We start from the raw sequence: 20,836 nt of genomic DNA on the forward strand, positions 1-20,836 counted from the left end.
CTTCAAGAAAATTAGAGATATTAAGAGAATGTTTCATGCAAAAATGGGCATGGTAAAAAACAAATGGTAGAGACAAGAGAAGTAGAAGAAACTCAGAAAAGGTGGTAAGAATATACAGAACTATATAAGAAAGATTTTAACATCATCAATAACCAACATGATGTGATTATTGATAAACTGGATTCCTAGAGAATGAAGTCAAGTGGGCCTTAGGAAGCATTGCTATCAATTAGGCTGGTGGAGGTGATGGAATTCCAGCTAAGCTATTTAAAATTCTAAAAGATGGTGGTATTAAATTGCCACACTCAATATGCCAGCAAATTTGGAAAACTCAGCAGTGGCCATTGGATTATAAAAGATCAATTTACATCCCGATCTGCGCCCCCCCTCCTTTTTTTTGAAAGTTGTTTCCCATTTATTCTTATACATCTTAGCATTAGCTTTCTGAAGCATTGTAATGACCCTGTAAACTTCATGTGCAATTAGCTTTTGTACAAATTGGAGGATATTTTTCTTCCCCATGACAGCAATTTAGAAGACCTCCTTGGGGGAAAAAGAAATATAGGCCTATATTAAAGGTTGGCATTAAATAGACTAAATAATAATTTCTTTCACAAACTTTGCCTGAATGAAACAAAAACTTTGGTTCTTGATTTATCATTCTACTAGGAAGTAAATTAATAATTTAAAAAAATTCATGTCAACTTTCAATATCCCACCAAAACTGCTAATAAATAGTAAGATCAAGAGTTCACCAAATTTCCTAGAACAATTAGTGAAATAACAAAAAAGGCAAGTGATCCTTCAATAATTAAGCATCATAATGAAATCAAATAGCTCTGTACTGTGATTATTAAGAGTAATTAATATGCATATTCAGAACTGGGGCATGAAATTACTATGAATTGTTGAAGAAGCACGCATTTGACTTACATTTCCTGGCAAACTATTGAGAAGATATTATTATTCCCCTAAAATTGGGGTGATAAAACAAATACCAGTGACTGGAAAGAGATACTTATGTATCAGTCCTTAATCAGATAAGGAAATAAGTGACAAAATCTCTTACACTGAAATTATGTATTAAATATTTTGCATGTAATATTTATATATTAAAAAACTTTAAATGCTGTTCTCCAACTAAAAAATCTAAAGAATTCAAAAATAAGGCATTCATATTTGAAAAAAGTACAAATTACAAAATGTGTATAGTCTAGTCTGTCATGAAAACTTCACACCAATTTTATACACTTGGAAAAAAATACAAACAGGATAGATTATAAATTTATATAGCAATAACTTAGTTCATACCATGCAATAAAAAGTATGTTAATCAAGATATATAAGTTTTTAAAGGTTCTAAACTGAAGGCTTTTTTTTCTTTTCTTTCTTTTCTTTTCGTTTTTTTTTTTTTTTCAGACACATTAGGTATGCAAGTCCTTAAAAACTGTGATACTTAAAATTTCTGGTAGCCTTTCTACTGAGAAGTAAATTGTATACAATGATGATGATGATGAATAGAGCAGTTGTCTGGTATGAATCATTCCAGCTTTCATCAACAATAGCTAAAACTCTTTTTTCATATTCTTGTTTGTTTTCCTGATAAAAATGCACCACCTGGCTAATGGCAGGACTGTTGGGATTAAGTTCATCTGAACTGATGTTAAAATAGAGGACACGATTCTGGAGAATATCTAAACATATGCTACCATCAGCACAGACATTTGGATGAAACATCTTTGATGAGAACCTACCCATGGGAGCTTTATTTGGATTCTCTTCTTAGAATTCTTTTATGAGTTTAAAGGTACCATCCTTAAAGGAGTTGCCTTCTGGACCAAGTATAACTGCATTCCACTTCATGATGTTTTCAGATGGTGTGCTGCTGACACCCACAAGTAGGTCTTTTGGCAATCCCCTGAAGTCCTGAATAAATCTCCTTCTGGCCAGAGGCCATGATCCCCCCACCCCATTTTCTATCCCCCCGCCCCGGGGTCTGTGGGAGAGAAAAGACCCTTATATTCCAACCCTAAAGTTTAAAATTACTGAGCAGTTGTGCTTGTTTTTACCACCAGCAAAGTTATATTTACAAGATTGCAAATTAGACTTCAGCAACATACAAACCAAGAATTATCAGAAGGTTGGTTTTTGAAGAGGCAGAAGAACTAGAGACTACAGCTTTCCTGATTTATAAAGAAAGCAAGAGCATTCCAGAAAAAAAAATCTACTTCTTCATTGACTAGATTAAAGGCTTTGACTGTATGGATCACAACAAAATGTGGCAAGACCTCAAAGAGATGACAGAACCAGATCATCTTATTTCTTTTCCAAAGAATCTATATGCAGGTCAAGAAACAAGTAAGAATTGAACATGCAACAAGTGATTGGGTTAAAATTAGGAAAGGAAGCATAAAAAGACCGTTTTGTTGTCACCTTATTTATTTAGCTTACATTCAGAATACTACATGGGAAATGCCAGGCTTGATGAAGTTCTTAAACTTACTGAGAATAAGTTAGCCAAGAGAAATATTAACTACCTCAGATATGCAGATGATATCACTATGATGGCAGACAGTTTCTTGAAAATGGTGAAAGAATAGAGTATAAAAGCTGGCTTGAAGCATAACATCAATAAAACTAATATCATTGCAATTGGCCCCATCATTTCCTGGCAAATAGAGAAGAAATGGAATTAGTGTCAAATTTTATATTCCTGGGCATAAAGGTCACTGCATACAGTGATTATAGCTTTGAAATTTAAAAAATGCTTGTTACTTGGAAGGAAAGCTATGGCAAATCCAGACAGCATAATAAAAAGCAAAAACAGTACCTTGCGAACAAAAGTCTATATGGTCAGTTACAATTTTTCCAGGAACAATGTATGGCTGTGACAGTTGGATTATAAGAAAAGCTGAGGCCACAGAATCAACACTTTTGAACTGTGGTGTAAGAGAAGATTTTTGAGAATCCCCTAGACATTAGGGAGATCAAATCAATTTATACTTAAAGAAATTAATTCAAACTATTCACTGGAAGATCAAATACTGAAGCTGAAGTTTAAATACTTTGGCTACATAATGAGAAGATGGGATTCATTGGAAAAGCCCCTGATGTTAGGAAAGGTTGAATACAAAAAGAAAAGGAGATGACAGAGAATGAGATGGATAGTGTCATAAAAACAATGAACATGAGCTTGGACAGATTTCAGGAGATAGTGAAGAATAGAAGGGTCTGCTAATGCTATCTGTGGTCCATAGGGTCACAATGAATTGGACACAACTCTTGTTTTGAATGAACAACAAATGTATATACATATATGTGTATTTTATATATATATATATGCTATGTATAATATGCATATATATGTATTATATATGCTATATGTAATACACATATATGTATGTATATATACCTGTATAATATCTAGCATTTAAATTGTGCTCTAAAATTTGCAAAGTGCTTTACAGATATTATCTTTTTTTATCCTAATGTCCCTGGAAGTTAAATTCTATGATTATCCCCACTTTATAGATGAGGAAATTGAGGGAGGCAGAGACTAAGTGACTTGGCCTGGATCACACAGTTAATAAAATGTCTGAAGTCACATTTGAACTCAGGTCTTCCTGACTCCAACTCTACTACTCTATCCTCTGCTCTACCTAGTTACATATGTATACATGTATAAGCTTTTTGTATATAATCTAATTATATGCATATATATGATGTGATATATAATCACATGTATGTATAATAACCATATACATACATAATATATATACATGCATACATATATACAAATACGTGTGTATATGTATGAAGTACTGCCATCCTATAATCCTGGTAGAGGGAAAGATGGAATTAGCTTCTCTTTGTGCAAGTGGCTGTGCATGGGAAAGGGGGCTGGAATGAGTTACAGGGTGGGATTTTTCAAATACTGTCTGTTATTTTTATACTTGGGCACATCACTTAGCCTCTCTATGCTTTAGTTTCCCCATCTGTAAAATGGAGGATGGATGGACTAGACTAGACGGGGTCTGAGTGTAATGCCAAAAGAAACTGAGCAAGACAGAGATTAGAGACCAATTCAGTAGTTTATTAAATGGAGAGAAATACTGGGACCAATGAATCCCAGGGCTAGATGAGACTATCATCTCAAAGAGTCTAGCCCCGAGTGTCAGGATAGCAAGCCTTTTATGGAATAACAAGAACAATGACAGAAAGGAGGGACCTAGGTGGGGATAACCTGATAGAGAAAGGTTACTGATATTCTAATGACATTAAGGAAAATCTATACCACCTTTATCTCAACCATTAGAATTATGAAATAGGACGAATGGAGGAACTGGTCACCTCATTAAAAGTGAACTTTGGCATTACATTCCCTCCTTTTTCTCTTGGAACTATTCAAATCTTTGAATTACCTTCCTCTAGAAGGCCTTTGCACTATAATTTGAACAACCCTATGTGAAGTAAATAAAAATCAAAATAAAGCTAGACCAATGCAAGGACAAGTCTCTCCCTGATAACCCCAGAATTAATCAGCAATACACAAGGTTCCTTATTTCAATTATTTCTGGCAATCAATTGTGAGATCCTCTGCAGTTGGGGAGCATGTGGACAGCTGTGGTCATTTGTGTGTGACTCGGCCTCTGCTTACAGAGAGCAGCAGGCTCAAGGCAGTTAGTTGTGTTGCCCATTCAGAGGGGCAGCCGGCTCCAGGAGAGAAGGGAGAGGCTTGGAGTAGCCCCACCTGTCCTACCCAGAGGAACAAACAGGGCTGCCACTAGAATACAGATTTCTGAGCACATTATGCAGTTAGACCAAGGCAGGCAACCCCAAACTTTTTAGAGGCCTCGATATCAACAAGGTCCTTTTAAGTACGCTGAAATACTAATTAAGGATCTGGGGTAACAGGAGTGGAGAAACAGCTCAGAGAGATTGCCAGTTCCAAGACAGGTATCCAATTTCTGGTTGTTTCTAAAAAAAAATAATCCCCCAAAACTGAGTCTGCCAGGGCAATTCCAACAGAATAAGGGATTTCCAAGTTAAAGCACAACCAGCAAATTGTAGTCTAGTAAATTTAAGCAAGGAGTAAAGGACTTCCAATTAAATCTAAACTAGCAAGATACCAGTTTTCCCAACTTCCAATTAAATCTGAACTAGCAAGATACCCGTTTTCCCTATTTCCTATTTCTTCTCCTCCCTTTTTTTTTCTTTTGGAAAGGAATTATCAAATGGCCATCTCACATACAAATCATACACATATGCATATACATAACAGACTAAAAGTCCTTCAGACATAACAGCAATAGTTACACAAGTTTAACAATTTCCATTCCAAGTCTTAAACACAGCACAGTAATACAGTGAAAATTCTAACAAGTCAACCACTTTCCCCCCCCCCTCCCCATGAGTCCAAATTATATCAGGAAAATGGGTGATGGCTGTCATTTGCTTCTTCAAGCTGAACAGGGACGATGCTAGGGATGATGCTCAGTCCACGATGGGGATGGGTCTGTAGTGTGGCTAGCTGACAAAGGTTTGATCTAAGTCCCAGAAGCAAGTCAATATATCTGCAATTTGACCAAATCTAGAAATAAAAACAAATCTTACAAAGAAAAGTTAGAACAGTCTGAGATAGAAAGTCCACAAGGACTGCTACAAGATATGGCCTCTCATTAGTTAAAAACCTTAAAAAAAACTTGAATGTCCAGACACAATATCTGGTAACCAATAGATGACCAGACTAAATATTTATTTGCTCAAGTATTTAGGATATAGTGATTACACATAACCAGATTGGAAACAGCAAGGTATGACTTCTTATTGACCATTATAGAAATCAGTTACAGGAGGGAAAAAAATGCAGTGCATATTAACTACAAACCCAAGATATTTTACCTCTAGTAACAAATCCTAAACAGATATTTACCATAACCTTATCAATTTGCTGCTTTTAAAATGTCTGGAACAGTTTAGGGGAAGGGGGCAGCATAGAATTCCATGTGACTACCTTTCCCCCAACTCCACAAGGGTGGAGAGCGAAATCACTCCAGGCTAACTAAATGGCTCCTATAGCTGAAGTAGCAGCAGTGGGGGAGGGGAAGAGGGGAAGGGAGGGAGAAGGGGGGTGAGTTTAAATCTTTTACAAAAGATCCCTACCCCACCCAACATTTAAAGTAGCAGAAATCAGTGGGTGGGTGGGTGAGCTGGATTTAAAGCATATAATCCATTTCTATCTCATTTCAAATAATAAAACAACATAGTTTCTTTCTCTCTTCTGGCCCCATGTGGCCATTATTCCCAATGGACTTCTCCTAAGCCCAGCTTGGCCAGGGATGAAGCTTTCAGAAAAGTCCTTGTTACATACTTTAGGTAAAATTAGAGGCACATGACCTCTTTCAGGCAAGTTTACAGAACTTCTTTAACAAGCTATTGTTCCTTTAAGATCTTATACTTAAGGAAAACCAATTCATTTCCCAAATTTAGAATCATCTTTAAATTCCTAATCAAATGTTTTCACCAGCTGGAGTTCAGTATTGAAATAACCAATTCCCAAATTTGATCATTGTTCTTAAATTTAACAGAGCTCTTAAGTTACTGAAACAGACAAACAAATTACAAACAATTTCACATAGAACACAGAGCACAACTAGACTGTCCAAAAACATACAAGACATACAGAACATTGATCACACTTAGACTGCACAATTACAACATTCAGTAGGACACTAACTGCTAAAAATGCTAGCGTTTATTTCTCCTTTCAAATTTAGCCCGGTTAGTTGAGGCCTATCTCTCTGCCTGGCTCCAAGAGATCTTGCAGCTTTGTCCTTGGCTTCTGCCTCTGCTTTCTTCAGCCTCCAGCCAGCTCCGACTCTTGGCTTCTCAATCTCCAGTCTGTGGCGAGTAGTCTTTTCTTCCAGAGTGTTCTGTCTCAGAGCCCTGTTGATGTTCCGGAGAACCAAACCAAATGGCGTTTTCAAAACCCCCAGTCTTTGTAGATAGCCCCCTGACCATGCAAAAGCGGGAGGGGCCAGGCATTACTCTAACTAACACAGGATGACCCAAACAGGAAAACTGAGTCCCATTTTCAAATGTATATACTTCCCACTTGATGGAAGAAGTGGGAGGACCTCTCTTAGAAATGCAAAGGACGGGCCTTTGTCTCTGGAAAAGAGTTGGACAGAAAGAGTTTCCTCAAGCAAAGCATCTGCTCCAGGAAAAGAGTTTTGAGGTGGCGGAGTGTCTAGATTGCAGACAAGTAAAAACTTAAGTTTTCCCAATCTTTGTAACCTCCCTCATATCTCTTTTTAGAGATAGAGCCGCAGCAATTCCTAAAGAATTGTGCCAGAGTTCCCAAGAGCTCCAAACAACGGCTGCAGTCTTGATGACTGCAGTGTCCACCACAAGATAAGGAAAGATAGTCTTTTACCTTGTCCAAAATTCCACATTTCACACTCCAGTAGTGACCCCCTGCATCCAGTAGGCCACTCATCAACCAAGCAAATGGCACCCCCCAAAAAGGCACCCCAAGTGACCCCGTGTCCGGTTATTCACTAATCAACCAAACCAACTGGTACCCCAAGGGCACCCCAAAAGTGACAACTGTACAACCGTGCAACCCAGTGAATCCGGTTATTCATCAACCAAACCAAACAAACAAAACAAGTCTTAAGACATAACCACATGGTACCCCAAAATGTACCCAGACAAACTTACTCTCCTGTGGCCTAAATGGGGTTATCTACCATCAGGCTATTGTGGCTGGAAACTGCTCTCTTTCCCGGAGGCTCTGGAAAAACATCCAGGAGGACCTGACCTCTCCAGGCCAAGAATTCAGATTCGCAGCCACACCGCCCAAGGCAGAAACCCAAAAGTCTCATCTCTAATCCTGCTCATTTTCTAATCATCTCGCTGGGGGGCCTCCAAATTTAATGCCGAAGAAACTGAGCAAGACAGAGATTAGAGACCAATTCAGTAGTTTATTAAATGGAGAGAAATACTGGGACCAATGAATCCCAGGGCTAAATGAGACTATCATCTCAAAGAGTCTAGCCCCGAGTGTCAGGATAGCAAGCCTTTTATGGAATACCAAGAACAATGACAGAAGGGAGGGACCTAGATGGGGATAACCTGATAGAGTGAGGTTACTGATATTCTAATGACATTAAGGAATGTCTATACCACCTTTATCTCAACCATTAAGAGGGGACGGCCATAACTTTAAGGTAGAATTATGAAATAGGACAAATGGAGGAACTGGTTACCCCATTAAAAGTGAACTTTGGCATTACATGAGGTCCCTTCCAGTTTTATATCTGGAGCAAGGAAGTTGCCCAAGGTGGAACAGTTACTAAATGTCTGAACTCAAGTCTTCCTTGCTCCAGGCTCAGGGCTCTAGCAACTACCTCTGCTCTACTACCACTGTTCTTTCTACTATGTCATGTTTCTCCCAAACCATCATAAGGAAAATAGAAACCTAAGTGTAACTGGAAGCTACAAAGGACCCTGAAATACTGTAACATCTGAGTTTTATTTGTCCCTTTTTCTTTTTTGCTTTTATCTGATTATATATTTCAGTGTGTGTGTGTGTGTGTGTATTTATTTTCACTTTTTTCTCTCATTAGATTCCCCCTTTGTCTCTTCACCTTCAGTTAGTTCTGCTGGCCTTAGTTTTGAGATATCATTTTTGTGTGTGTGTTCCTTTTCCATAAGGAACAAATAAAACTCAGATGGAAAGAGGCACTCTATCCACTGCACTACCTAGCTGCCCAATATTCATAAATTGGTAAATGACTACATAAATTGTAGGATATGCATGTAATAGAATATTACTATGGCATAACAAAATATTGATAAAATGTAAAACTATATTTAAAAAGGAATAGGACATATGTAGGAAAATGTTGCAGCATTTTATGCAATACCAAAGGAAAAAGTAGAAAAGGAAAAAAAATTCTCAATTAAATGGCTGAACAAATTATGTTATATAAATATAATAGATTATTATTATAATAGGTAAAGATATAGATTAAAAAAACCTAGGAAAACTTGTACCAACTGATGTAGAAAGACATGAGCTGAACAGACAGAGCCAATTTATGATGAATATTATCCTCATCTTTTCCCCTTAGCATTTCCCCTGCTCACTTTACTGTTGGGCACTGAAGACCTTTATTTCTCACCAGACTCAGAGTCTTGAATCACTGAATCTGACTCTCAGGAATCCAATTAACTGCTTGTTTTCATCATATTCCCAACAATCTAATGCTTTCTTTTCATTCCTATAGAGAGATCCCACTATGTTCCCATGCTTAGTCTATAAATGGTGCTTAATAAATGAGCTGAAAGAACTCTTGGGCTATCATGGCCTTACCTTTTCACCCTGAAATCATATCTCAAAGTTCTGACCAAACTGTGACTGCTGATATGAGAATTTGCCCCTTGGATCCCTTGCCTAATTTTAATAAACTGCTGAGTTGAGTGCTCCTGAGAGACATCAGAACCGTAATAATCACTCTGTGTATTCTATCTATTCAATCTGTTCTAATCAGTCAGACTACTCAATTTGTTAAGCACCTACTCAATGTCAGAGACAAAAAAATACATCAACCCATGCTTTTAAGGAGTTTACAATTAGGTAACAGAGACAACATGCAAACAATTATGGATAAACAAGATATATGGAAGATAAAATGGAGTCTCTGAGAGAAGGCACTAAAACTGAGAGGACTGGGACAAGGCTTCTTGCAGCAGGTAGGACTGAAGCTATGGAAGCTGAAGAAGAGATGAGGAGAGGCATGGGGATGAGTGAATGAATATATGAACACCTCTACTGAGCAGAGCCCAATAAGGCAAATAGGAGGCAGTCACATCCCAGACTGATTTACTTAGGCTGTGTACTCAGGATTTTTAATCCAGAGGGGTGAGGGCATCCCCCTTCTGATTCTGGAGCTGAGAAAAGAGGTATCTGATGGGTGACGATTGCCTCATTAGTATGTCCATGGAACTCGAGCTCAATTCCCAATTAAAAAGTATTCTTATGTTGTGTCAAATAGAAAGCAGAGGATTTGCTCTGAAGCAGGAGGTGGGAAGGGAAGGACCCCTTTATCATGTAACCTCAAAAAAGTATAACACAAGTGAAGAATTATCCCTGTACCAGAAATGCTTAGACTTTCCCAAATACCTCGTTCTCTTCGTTTGAAAGGGGTAATTTTGACTTGTTTGATCACAGGAAGGAAGGAAGGGGAAAAAAAAAAATATTTATTATGTACGTATGATGTGCCAGGGCTGATTATCAATCCCTCTCAGATAAATGAAGTATATTGTAGGCAGGGATATACTGAAATCAGTTTCATCTTGAGATAGTAGATTAATAAATTTTCAGCATGAGCATTTACGCCTTAGAAATCATCAATTACTACAAATCAGGGCGTGGCTTATTTTGTTGATAGTCTAGATTTAAGAAAGTATTAGTAATACGAATTAAAATGAAAAGTCTGTGTATGCATATATTTTTCTTTCAGTGTTATTAAGCATTCTAACCCATCTGCGAATTGTTCTATCAACATTGCTTGAACTCTGCAAGTGGACAATAGGAGGTTCAAGGAATGTAGTCATCACCGTGTTAGACATCTTGGGGCTATAGAATAACAAGAATTAAAATAATGGTGATATTAATAATAATAATAATAGCATTTATATAGCTCTTTAAGGGTCACCAACTATTTTGCATTCACAATCTCATTTGAGCTTCAAAATACTCCTGATTCAGTTCTGATGGACCTGGCCATCCTCAGCAACGAGATCAACCAAATCATTTCCAATGGAACAATAATGAACTGAACCAGCTACGCCCAGAGAAAGAACTCTGGGAGATGACTAAAAACCATTACATTGAATTCCCAATCCCTATATTTATGCTCACCTGCATTTTTGATTTCCTTCACAAGCTAATTGTACAATATTTCAAAGTCTGATTCTTTTTGTACAGCAAAATAATGTTTTGGTCATGTATACTTATTGTGTATCTAATTTATATTTTAATGTATTTAACATCTACTGGTCATCCTGCCATCTAGGGGAGGGAGTGGGGGGGGGGGAAGAGGTGAAAAATTGGAACAAGAGGTTTGGCAATTGTTAATGCTGTAAAGTTACCCATGCATATAACCTGTAAATAAAAGGCTATTAAATAAAAAAAAAAATACTCCTAATTGCAAAGGGATGGAGTCAAGATGGCAAAATAGTAAGAAGAAATATAGTCCATATCCCTTACCACACCACTACCACAAAGATACAGAAAATGAATGCATCAGAACAAATCCTGATCAGGAAATCCAAGATGAAGAAAATCACAGTGTCCTTTTTCCAGCCTAGGTTGGCATAAGAAAATAGACAAAGAAGTCTGTGAACACTAGGGACATGTTCTGGCCATGAACTTGTCACAGAGAATTTCAGCACCCAGGAACTGAAGGGTGACTGAGGTGGTAGACACTGGGACAGGAAATGCCAAGATAGGAAGAAGTTCCAGAGGGAACCTGGACCAAGTGCAGGATGCAGAAGCAGGTGCCATTTGTTGCTTGCTAGCCATTTGCAGATTACAGATACAAGGACTGAGGAAAAACTATGTCTAGCAGTGATGAAGAGGAGTGGTCACAGGTCTTAGCTGTGTACTGACTGGGGAATAAATTCAGAAACAAATAGTTGCTGTATGACTTTGACCTTAGGAGCAGAGCTGGGACTCAGTTCCAGCCTCCAATTCAGGCTAAAACTTGCATTGAAATAAATAGGATACCAGACCAAAGGCAAGTCTGCAGTTTGATCACTCTGAACCTACAGAAAGAACTTCCCATCAAGCTAAAGAGTAGTTAAGTTCGGAAACATCTATTGGTTACTTAAACCAGGAACAAGCTAATAAGCATTTTGTACAGACATACCCAAATCTAGGTCAGGAACTTGCAGAACTCAGACCAGAAGAGAAGTAAGATTTCATCTTGGACCACATCACTCTGGGATCATTGAAAGCTTGCAGGTCCCCAGCCTGAGCTGTTGCTGAGATTTTAGAATCATACAATATTCAATATTCATAAAAAATCAGCAGAAGGACTCAAGGAGACAAATGCTTAGCCCAGACATTTGTATCCATAACATAAAATTCAAAGTCAAGAAGGAGGATGGAATAACAAGCAATTAAAAAAAAAAATTCTACTATAAAGAACTAGTATGGTGACAGAGAAGCTCAAAACACAAAACCAAGAAAAGAGAATGATCCCAAAACATCCACAAGCAAAACTTTAAAGAAAAATGAAGTTTGGGCACAGATTCAACCAAGACTCTTGGAAGAAATAAAGGAAAAATTTTTTTAAGAGAGATAAAATGATTTCAAAAACCATGAGAGTGGTTGGGGGATAATGTGGGAAATAGAAAAGAAATGAGAGTCATGGGAGAAATATATGGAAGAGGAATCAGCAACTTGGAATGGAATGCAGAAGCCTTATCCAAGAAAATTAACTCTGAAAACTAAAACTGGACAAATAGAAGCTAATGCTGTCCACAAGACATCAGACATCAGAAAATATTTTTTTAAAAGTCAAAAGACTGAAAAAAAAATAGAAGATAAGTATAGGTAGAAAATTATGGAAAAGCAAAGCTTAGGAAAAAGTAATGAGAAAGGCCACCGACTAATATAATACACAAAAGCCTCAAATCTCTACATCCTGAATCACTCTTCAAAAAAAAAAGGATAGGTGCTGGATACTGTATGTACCAAATAACATTGGTAATATAATACATTAAATTTTAATGGAAAAAGAATTGTTCTTACTGTGGGAATAACTTAGCTGTTCAGGTATAGTCTGACTATTAATTCATCAGAGCTAAGTTCAAACTTGACTTGGTGGACATGTGATTGACATGGTGGACAGTAAAAAATGGGAAATGGAAAATTAAATTGAAATAAACAGTGACTATAAGAATTTTATCCATAAATTTAATGAATGTAAATTTATTCTTCCATCACTACATTTCAGTATGTTGAATGAGAAAACATTCTCAATGAGGATATTAGTCAGCAATGAGCAAGTTTTCACAGGAGATATTCAATATAACAATAAATATTTTTTATCATTTCTTAATTAACTGAAAAATGTAGGCAATTTAAAATCCTGCTGTGCTTGTAGTTTCTTGATTATAAAAAATATTTGATTAGGTACAATAAAACACTGCTTTATAGGCTCTCTTACAGAAATTTCCACAAGATCATGAGATTTCTTGGAACATAAAACAAGATAAATAACTATTTTTTGGCCTTATCATAAATAGGTAAGCCACAAAGAAATTTTTATGCTAACCAAAATTTTGTCAAAGGGATGGAGGAGAGGCATATTAAATAAGGATTCTTTGTGGATGGTGAGATCCTCTAGATCTTTTTATTTATGGATGACATTGTGATAATCAAATCAGGTCCTAGAACTATAGAATCTCCTAGGAGAAATCTATAATCACTCAAAGTAACTTGCTCTAACCAGCCACACAGGGAAAATCTGCACCATATACCAATGAGGAACTCAAAAAGAAAGGATTAAAAAACATCATTAAGAAAATATGTGTCTAGGACTACTCTGAAGGACTTATATGAAATATCCTCTCCATACCTAGAGAAAGTACTGATTATGTCTGAATACAGTTTGAAGCATACTCTCTTTTAAACTTTCCTTTTCTTTTTTTAGGAGGGATCTGTATTTTCTTTCACCACGTGACCTATTGAAATGTTTTGCAAAACTTCACATGTGCTTTCTTATAATGGAAGGTAGTGATAAGGGAGAATCTAGAACTCAAGTTTTAAAAACAAACATAAAACAATAGTTTTAAATATAACTGGGGAAAATTAAAATATTAAATAAATCTTTAAAATAAAACTTAAAAAATAAATCTTAAAAAAAAAAAGCACATGATAGAGAATATGGGCTGGTCATATAGTGAGGAGGGATAACAGATAGACAGCCAGAGTTTTAAAGGTTCCCACACAATGCAATGAGAAATTCAGGAAGATTTCTATAAGAATTTCTCAAAATGGGCTGTGATCTGTGTTACTGGAGGGCACATCTGAATTGATGACATCACTGATCCATTTGAATATTCAGCTCTTCAACATATATATATATATATATATATATATATATATATATATATATATATTATTGCTTCTTTGGGGAATGATTTTATGTTCTGTTGAGATTCTGCTCATCTCCCTTCTAGTGTTAACTATGAAATCATGTGATCTAATACCAGATGTTGAACTTCTAATGCAAGTTATCTGATTGAGTTAATTTTTAATCTTATGAGCAATGTTTAGGCAAAACTCCCCTAATATTTTCAGCACACACTTTAATTTTGTGTGTTTTATTGAACACAGAGAGATGGTGAAGTGGATAGAACATTGGACCTAGAATCACAAATTCAAATCCAATTCAAATCCAAACTTAGACACTATCTCTGATGCCCCATGCCTCAGTTTTCCCATCTGTAAAGTAGGGATAACAATAGCACCTATTTCACAGGGTTACTCAGATTAAATGAGTTATTTGGAGAATGTTTTACAAAGCTTGAAGTACTACAAAAATACTACTATTAATTTATACTCCTTACTCCAAGGCAGTTATTGGCTATGTTCTATTGTCACATTATTGCCTGGGTCAAATGACCCCAATTTCACCAGACCCTTAGATTATCTAAAAGCATATCCAAAGAGTCCTATTAACATTAAGTTCCTAACTAGTGCTTCTTCCATACTCCCTTGATCACATTTATTTCAAATCACTACCTACATATTTCCCCTCCAAACCACTTCCTTTGCAAAGCTTTTCAGTTCATTTCATGATTGTCAACTGCATATTTTTCATTCCAGTTTCTAAATGCTTGAAAAATTTACTGATTAGAACAATGATGTACTTTTCTCCTGATTCCAATAATTTATATGAAAAAGAAACACAGTGGTAAATTCTGTTATGCTAATTTAGGTGGATTTTTCCCAATAAGGGCAAGATGAAATGTCTAAAATAATTTGGATGCTAGGTTATAATCATTTCACCAGAAGCCAATCCCCCATATAAGCCTTTTTTCTCGCTCCCTTTTTGTAGTTTCTTTTCTAAACATAGACAAGTAAAACCAATATTATCCCTTCTTGTCCACTAATTGAATTTAAAGGTGTTCTAAAGTAACCAATAAGCCCACTTCAATGACATTTCATTTCCAGTCTTTGTGGATTTGCCACAAGCCACCACCTCTTCTCATCTCCGATTATCAGGAAGTAAGCCTTAGCTTATTTCAAGGCTTACTTCAGGTGCTATCTTTCCAACTTTTCTTTTCCCTTCTTACGGTATGAATTGTATCTCTTTCTCTTGCCCAATAGAATGCAAGATTTTTGAGGTTGAGGGCTGTTTTTTTTTTTTTTTTTTCAGTTGTGTCCTTAGTAACTTGCATATACAATTTAATACATATTTTTAAATTTGATTATTTGCCTACATACTATTCTATTTTTTAAAAAAAATTCAGTCTTAAGAAAATCTTGGAATAATAAAAGCCCTCCAACATTTAGTCTTTCATTTGTTGTTCAAAAGGAAAAATTAAGCTGTCATATAATTTTGTCTAATAGGAATTAAAACTTAAAAAAAAAATTTCAAGTTTTCCCCCTTGCAAACCTATTTCTTAGGTTTGGATAGTTTAATATCTTTTCAAAATTTTTAAGTTTTCTAGCAACAACTTCTCTTAGAATAATTATTCTCAGAATTTTGCTTCATAATTAGTTATCTTTAATATCTCAAAGTTGCAAAATTTTGTGCAATTCTCTCAAATGATACAGGTTACAATTTCTCTACATCTTATGATACTGTCTTTAAAAGGTAAAATAAAAAAAATTATTCACCCTGAAATTTTATTTATGGAGATTGGCTCAAGGATTGTTGCTGGATCCATACTTTTTTTTTTTTTTTTTTTTTGGTGGCAAGATCTGCCAAAGCTTGACTGGTATGACTTTCAAGGACAAGGAGTGAAAGTAATCTCCATGTGATGAAGCAGCAAAGAATTTAGTTAACCAGTTATAAAGACTGGGAGATAGAAGCTTCTGAATTTAGTAAGAAATGTTAAAGTTGAAAGAGGAGATTAAATTTATTTTCATTCTTGCACATACTAGATTCTTTGAAAATTATTAAGCATGGATAATTTACTTAGGTTTTAATTTTAAAAAATAGGAAGTTTAAAGAATATAGTCCCTGCTATTTTGGAACTTTCATTAGAATGCAGATACAAAAAATATTAAATTGTACTAGAAGTGAATGTGCAATATCATACTGGTGAAGGCACAGAAGTGTGAGACAGACATCAAGAATGCTACTGAATTTAATGTTAATAAAATAAAGTTTGTTAACATAAAAAAAAAAAGTCAAAAGGAGAGTGAGGGAACATTGTATCAATGACCATACAAGGAATGCCAGTAGTCTTAGAGCTGGCAGGGAAACTAAAGATCTTCCAGTCCAAACCTCTTATTTGAATTTAATTTCTGTTTAACTTCTTGCCAAAGAGAAGACAGATGCACAAGTTACCTTACATAAATAATTTATTAGCACATGGAACACAGCATAAATAACTAATTCATTCAAAGCCTTACAATGGCTAATTACTTTAAGAAACAACCTGTAACTTACTGATTACACACTTCTTTAAAATATAATGTAATCTTAGCAGTCACAGAAAAAAGTTCCACATGCTGAATCATCACATTTCATTTACAATAGGATTAAAAAAAAAAAACCACAAAAAAAATGGGTACTGGAGACTCATTGACAGATCATTTAAAATGAATGTTGTAAGTCTTCTAAATTCAGAAATAAAACAACTGTAAGAGAATCTGTCCTCGAAAAGCCAATTTTAATTCACTGGGGAATTCATTTTTGTCATTTTAGGGAATTCCCATTTGAAGACTTTAAAACACAGGATCATTCCATACTCTTTTGTAAAGTTAGGTCATGGTCTAACTATAGTAATACCTTTATGATTATTTATCTAAATTATGTGTCAGTTTTGAAAAACCAAACAAAACTGATCAGTAGATTTGATGGCAGAAACAACACAGCACCTGTTAATAGCAATTACATCAACCTTAGATAAAAAAAAAAAAATCTAGTGGATATTAAAAATCAAAACTAAAATATATGTATGTAAAAACAAACATTTTAGTAACATGAATCTGGATTTCTTATGTAGTCTTTCTAAAAATACCACTCTGCTGGTTTCTAACCCTAAATGACAATGCCACAAAGTGATGTGATTTTCTTTCCTTTTTATATTTGTCAGGACAAGTGCACAAAGTTAATTTTCTTAAGGATGTCTTTTATAACAACATACTTATCTCTTTAAGGATTTAAAAGTAAATTAAAAGAATTTTTAAAAGAATTGCAAACTTCCAGTGTTGGCACATGATTAAAAAAAATTCTCAATAAGCCAAATATGTTCAGATAATGCATCCACTTAAAAGGCTTTCTGTAAACATTAAAATGATATTTCTCCCGACTGAAAATATCTTAATTACTGGCATATCAAAGTATAGTGGAAAATTAATTCTGTCTCTCTCTAAGACAGAATTCATTAGAGTAAAATAAATAAAAATTCAAGCAAAAAGCAAACTGTAGAAACTGTAGTCTATGGGGAAAGGTAAATTACCCATTGGGTAATCTGAAGCTTATAAAGCGCCTTGAGTGCATTAAATAGAAAGGCACTATATAAATGTAAGTTGATTATCTGAAATAATCATTTATGAATCAACAATCTGTTTTAGCATTTATTTTTAAATACAGAATTTGAAAATCAACTTATGACCAAAGTGATTTTTCTTTTTAAATCCAGGTAAAATTTGCATCTCCTTACTGGAAATCTGCTGATACTTTAAACTAGTAAGTGAATTTGCTTCCAAGTTTTAAATTAAATATCCATATAGCATTCCCAGTCTACAAAGAGGTGTGGGGAAATTAAGAATGTTGTAAGTAGATTTTTGCATAGTGACAAAACTGTGTGATTTGCTTCAAAACAATGACTTAGAAATGGTGCTCCTCTCTTCCATCAAAATTAATGGAATTAGAAGTAGTCGGTGATTGTTCACGATGCACTCCTATACAAGTCAGAGTTTAAAAACTGTCCACTTCAACCTAATATTAAGGGACCAGATTGAACAACAACAAAAAAGGAATTTAAGGCTGAACCTCCCATGCACTTTGTATTGAGATTTCTGAAAACATGTGCCAGGAACCTCAATTATTCATACACACAGAGATATTGATAAAGGCACATTTTGAAGAGAGCTCCTCAAGGACACTGATCAGAGTGAACTTCTTTCACTGATTCTTGCCCTCCCTTGTAAAAGAAGGGTATTTTTTTTTTTTTTTAACATTGAGGATTCTTTGTAATGTTTTAAAAAAATTATGAAAATGCTAGTCATATTGCAGCTGGGAGGGACCTTAGAGTTTCATCTTGTTCAACACCTTTACTTTATCAATGAAGAAATTGAGGCTTAGAGAGGTTAAATGACTTGCCTTATGTTACATAGTTTGTGGCAATGGGAGGGCTAGAATTCAGGATCTCTTGACAAATCTTAACGCAAATGAAAATGCATGCATATGATACTTTATGACTTTAAACAAGCATATATTTCAGGACCGAAAACTTTATTTTAGTAACCGGAAAACATAAATGAATGGAAAACTGAATGGGAACTTTGTGGGACATATATAATTACTTTCAATTTTCTGAAATGAAACCTTTAAAAAAAATCACAACAGTAAATATATATTATTTGTTAATTTCTTGGGAAAAGTGAAGCTTTAATTGTCTGAATGAGACTCTTCTTTTAACAAGTCAAGAAAAGCAAATTAGCCAGTAAAATTCATTTAAAAATGCACACATACACTCAGCTTTAATACAACTAAAATATAATTCAAATGGAGGAAAAAGCTATTTGATCCCAAGTGTCACTATGGAATGATTTCATAGAGATATCTGGAATTTATGTAAGGTGAAAATTCAAATCTAAAATAAAAATAATTTAAAAACCTCTGATTATAATGGAAGTTCTGACATAATTTAACCTACCGAAATGCTACTTATCCCTGCTAGAATTTCACAGTATCTGGCCTGTTTGATGTTAATATCTGTTAAGTCACTGGCACAGGGTGCTGCTTCAGCAGTTGGTACTCCAAAGCCAAAATCCATCATGCACCATCAAGTGTGACAAGAGAAACATTAAAAAGCTTGAGATTCAGACTGGTATTTAAATTTGTATGGAAAATAAAGTTCTAAGTGCTTTGCAGTGACTGATAGCTGGTATAAATATTGGCAGCCTTCTTTCCAAAGATAAATAAGTAAATCATGAGATCTATGAGAAACATTCAAATATTTTGGCAATGCAGAAGATGTAGATGTCCATGAAAATCCATGAGACGCTTCCAAAAATACTCAGTTACTTGACAATCAAAACTTTACTCTTTGCTTAAAGAAGAAAAACAAAAATTCAACACACATAGCCAGTGGCAGTCCCAAGAGTGGCCTCTTCTAGGATTATTTCAACGATTATTCTCTGTGGGGTTTTCTTTTGGGTTTTTCTTCATAAGACTCTCCATACTCATTAACTCTGCTCTTATCCACAGGATAAAGCCTGAAATAATACAATTTTAACAGAATTAGTTTTTTTACACATGGCATTTCAAGTTATAATTATTATTGTTGTAGAGGATGGGGAGTAAATAGAAAACAAAAAGTTACACTTGATTCATTTCCAATATTTTATAACCCAAGCTAAACAGTTTTTAACACATTAAAAATGTGAAATTTCAGAGACTTGGCTGCTAATGAATCCAAGACTCTGAAGAGATAGAACAGCTGTTTTTAAGTTTTTTTTTTTTTTAAAACCAAAATTTATTACTCTTCCATTTAAAAAAATCCAAACAACACAAACAAAAAACCACTATGAAATACATAACTATTCAAAGCAAGGAGAGGAGGGCAGGAAAAGGAAGAAAGTAAGGAAAGGAATGCGTCCACTTCAGTCAAGAGAAAGGAAAACTTGCACTCACTTTTTAGCAGCTGGGAAAAAACCCAAATATTCCACATTTTTTATTTATATAGACTCATCAGTCATTAGAAATTAACAACCCATAAACTTAAGTCTCTTATACAAACAAAAGATTCAAAATTTGACAGTCAGTAAAGAATCAAACTAAGGATTCTTTTTTTTTTCCTCTCTGGATTTTTGTGTAAATACTCTCTTAATTCTTCTATTTTTATGAACCTTTTTAGGCTCCTTTCAAAAAATTTTATTGTCCCCATCACATTCCTAAGATCCCATTCTGAAACCACATCTATCTTTGCAATTTTACACTTAATTGTGATCTCATCATTTCTCTCCTATAGGCTCAATGACCATTTCTATGTATATGATTCTGACATCTATGTATTCATTCTTTGTCCCCCTCTTGAGATCCAAGTGAAGATCTCTAACTGCTTGGTGAATATCTGAGATTCTGAAATTCTCATCTCTGTCCTTATCTCTCCTCATCCCTGCCTTCCTTCAATGGGATAGAGCCCCATCTTAAGTTACCTGGTTATTTCTTATTTAAAATGTTTATTATACACTTTCTGTCCTGAAAGGATGTAAGTTCCTTGAAGGCAGAGGCTTTCGTTTCTGTCTCTGTATTCTCAGGGACTGTCACATAATAAGTGCTTGATACACATTTGCTAATTGATTATAGTCCTAAGAATACAGTCTGCTAAGCCAGTTAGAAAAAATTCT

The 20,836-nt window shown here is 35.1% G+C and overlaps 1 protein-coding gene across 1 annotated transcript in view; it reads right to left on the bottom strand.

The window, feature by feature from the left end:
* Positions 1-16,597: 16,597 nt before the first annotated feature.
* The window catches only part of CLPTM1L (CLPTM1 like), a 33,047-nt gene continuing 28,808 nt past the window's right edge, over positions 16,598-20,836 (bottom strand). Inside the window, exon 17 of the mRNA XM_003759584.4 lies at positions 16,598-19,702. Coding sequence (XP_003759632.1) covers positions 19,618-19,702 — 85 coding nt within the window. The 3' untranslated portion in view covers positions 16,598-19,617. The remainder of the gene's footprint in view (positions 19,703-20,836) is intronic.

Source organism: Sarcophilus harrisii, chromosome 1 (assembly GCF_902635505.1).
Source record: "Sarcophilus harrisii chromosome 1, mSarHar1.11, whole genome shotgun sequence".
Lineage (NCBI taxonomy): Eukaryota > Metazoa > Chordata > Mammalia > Dasyuromorphia > Dasyuridae > Sarcophilus > Sarcophilus harrisii.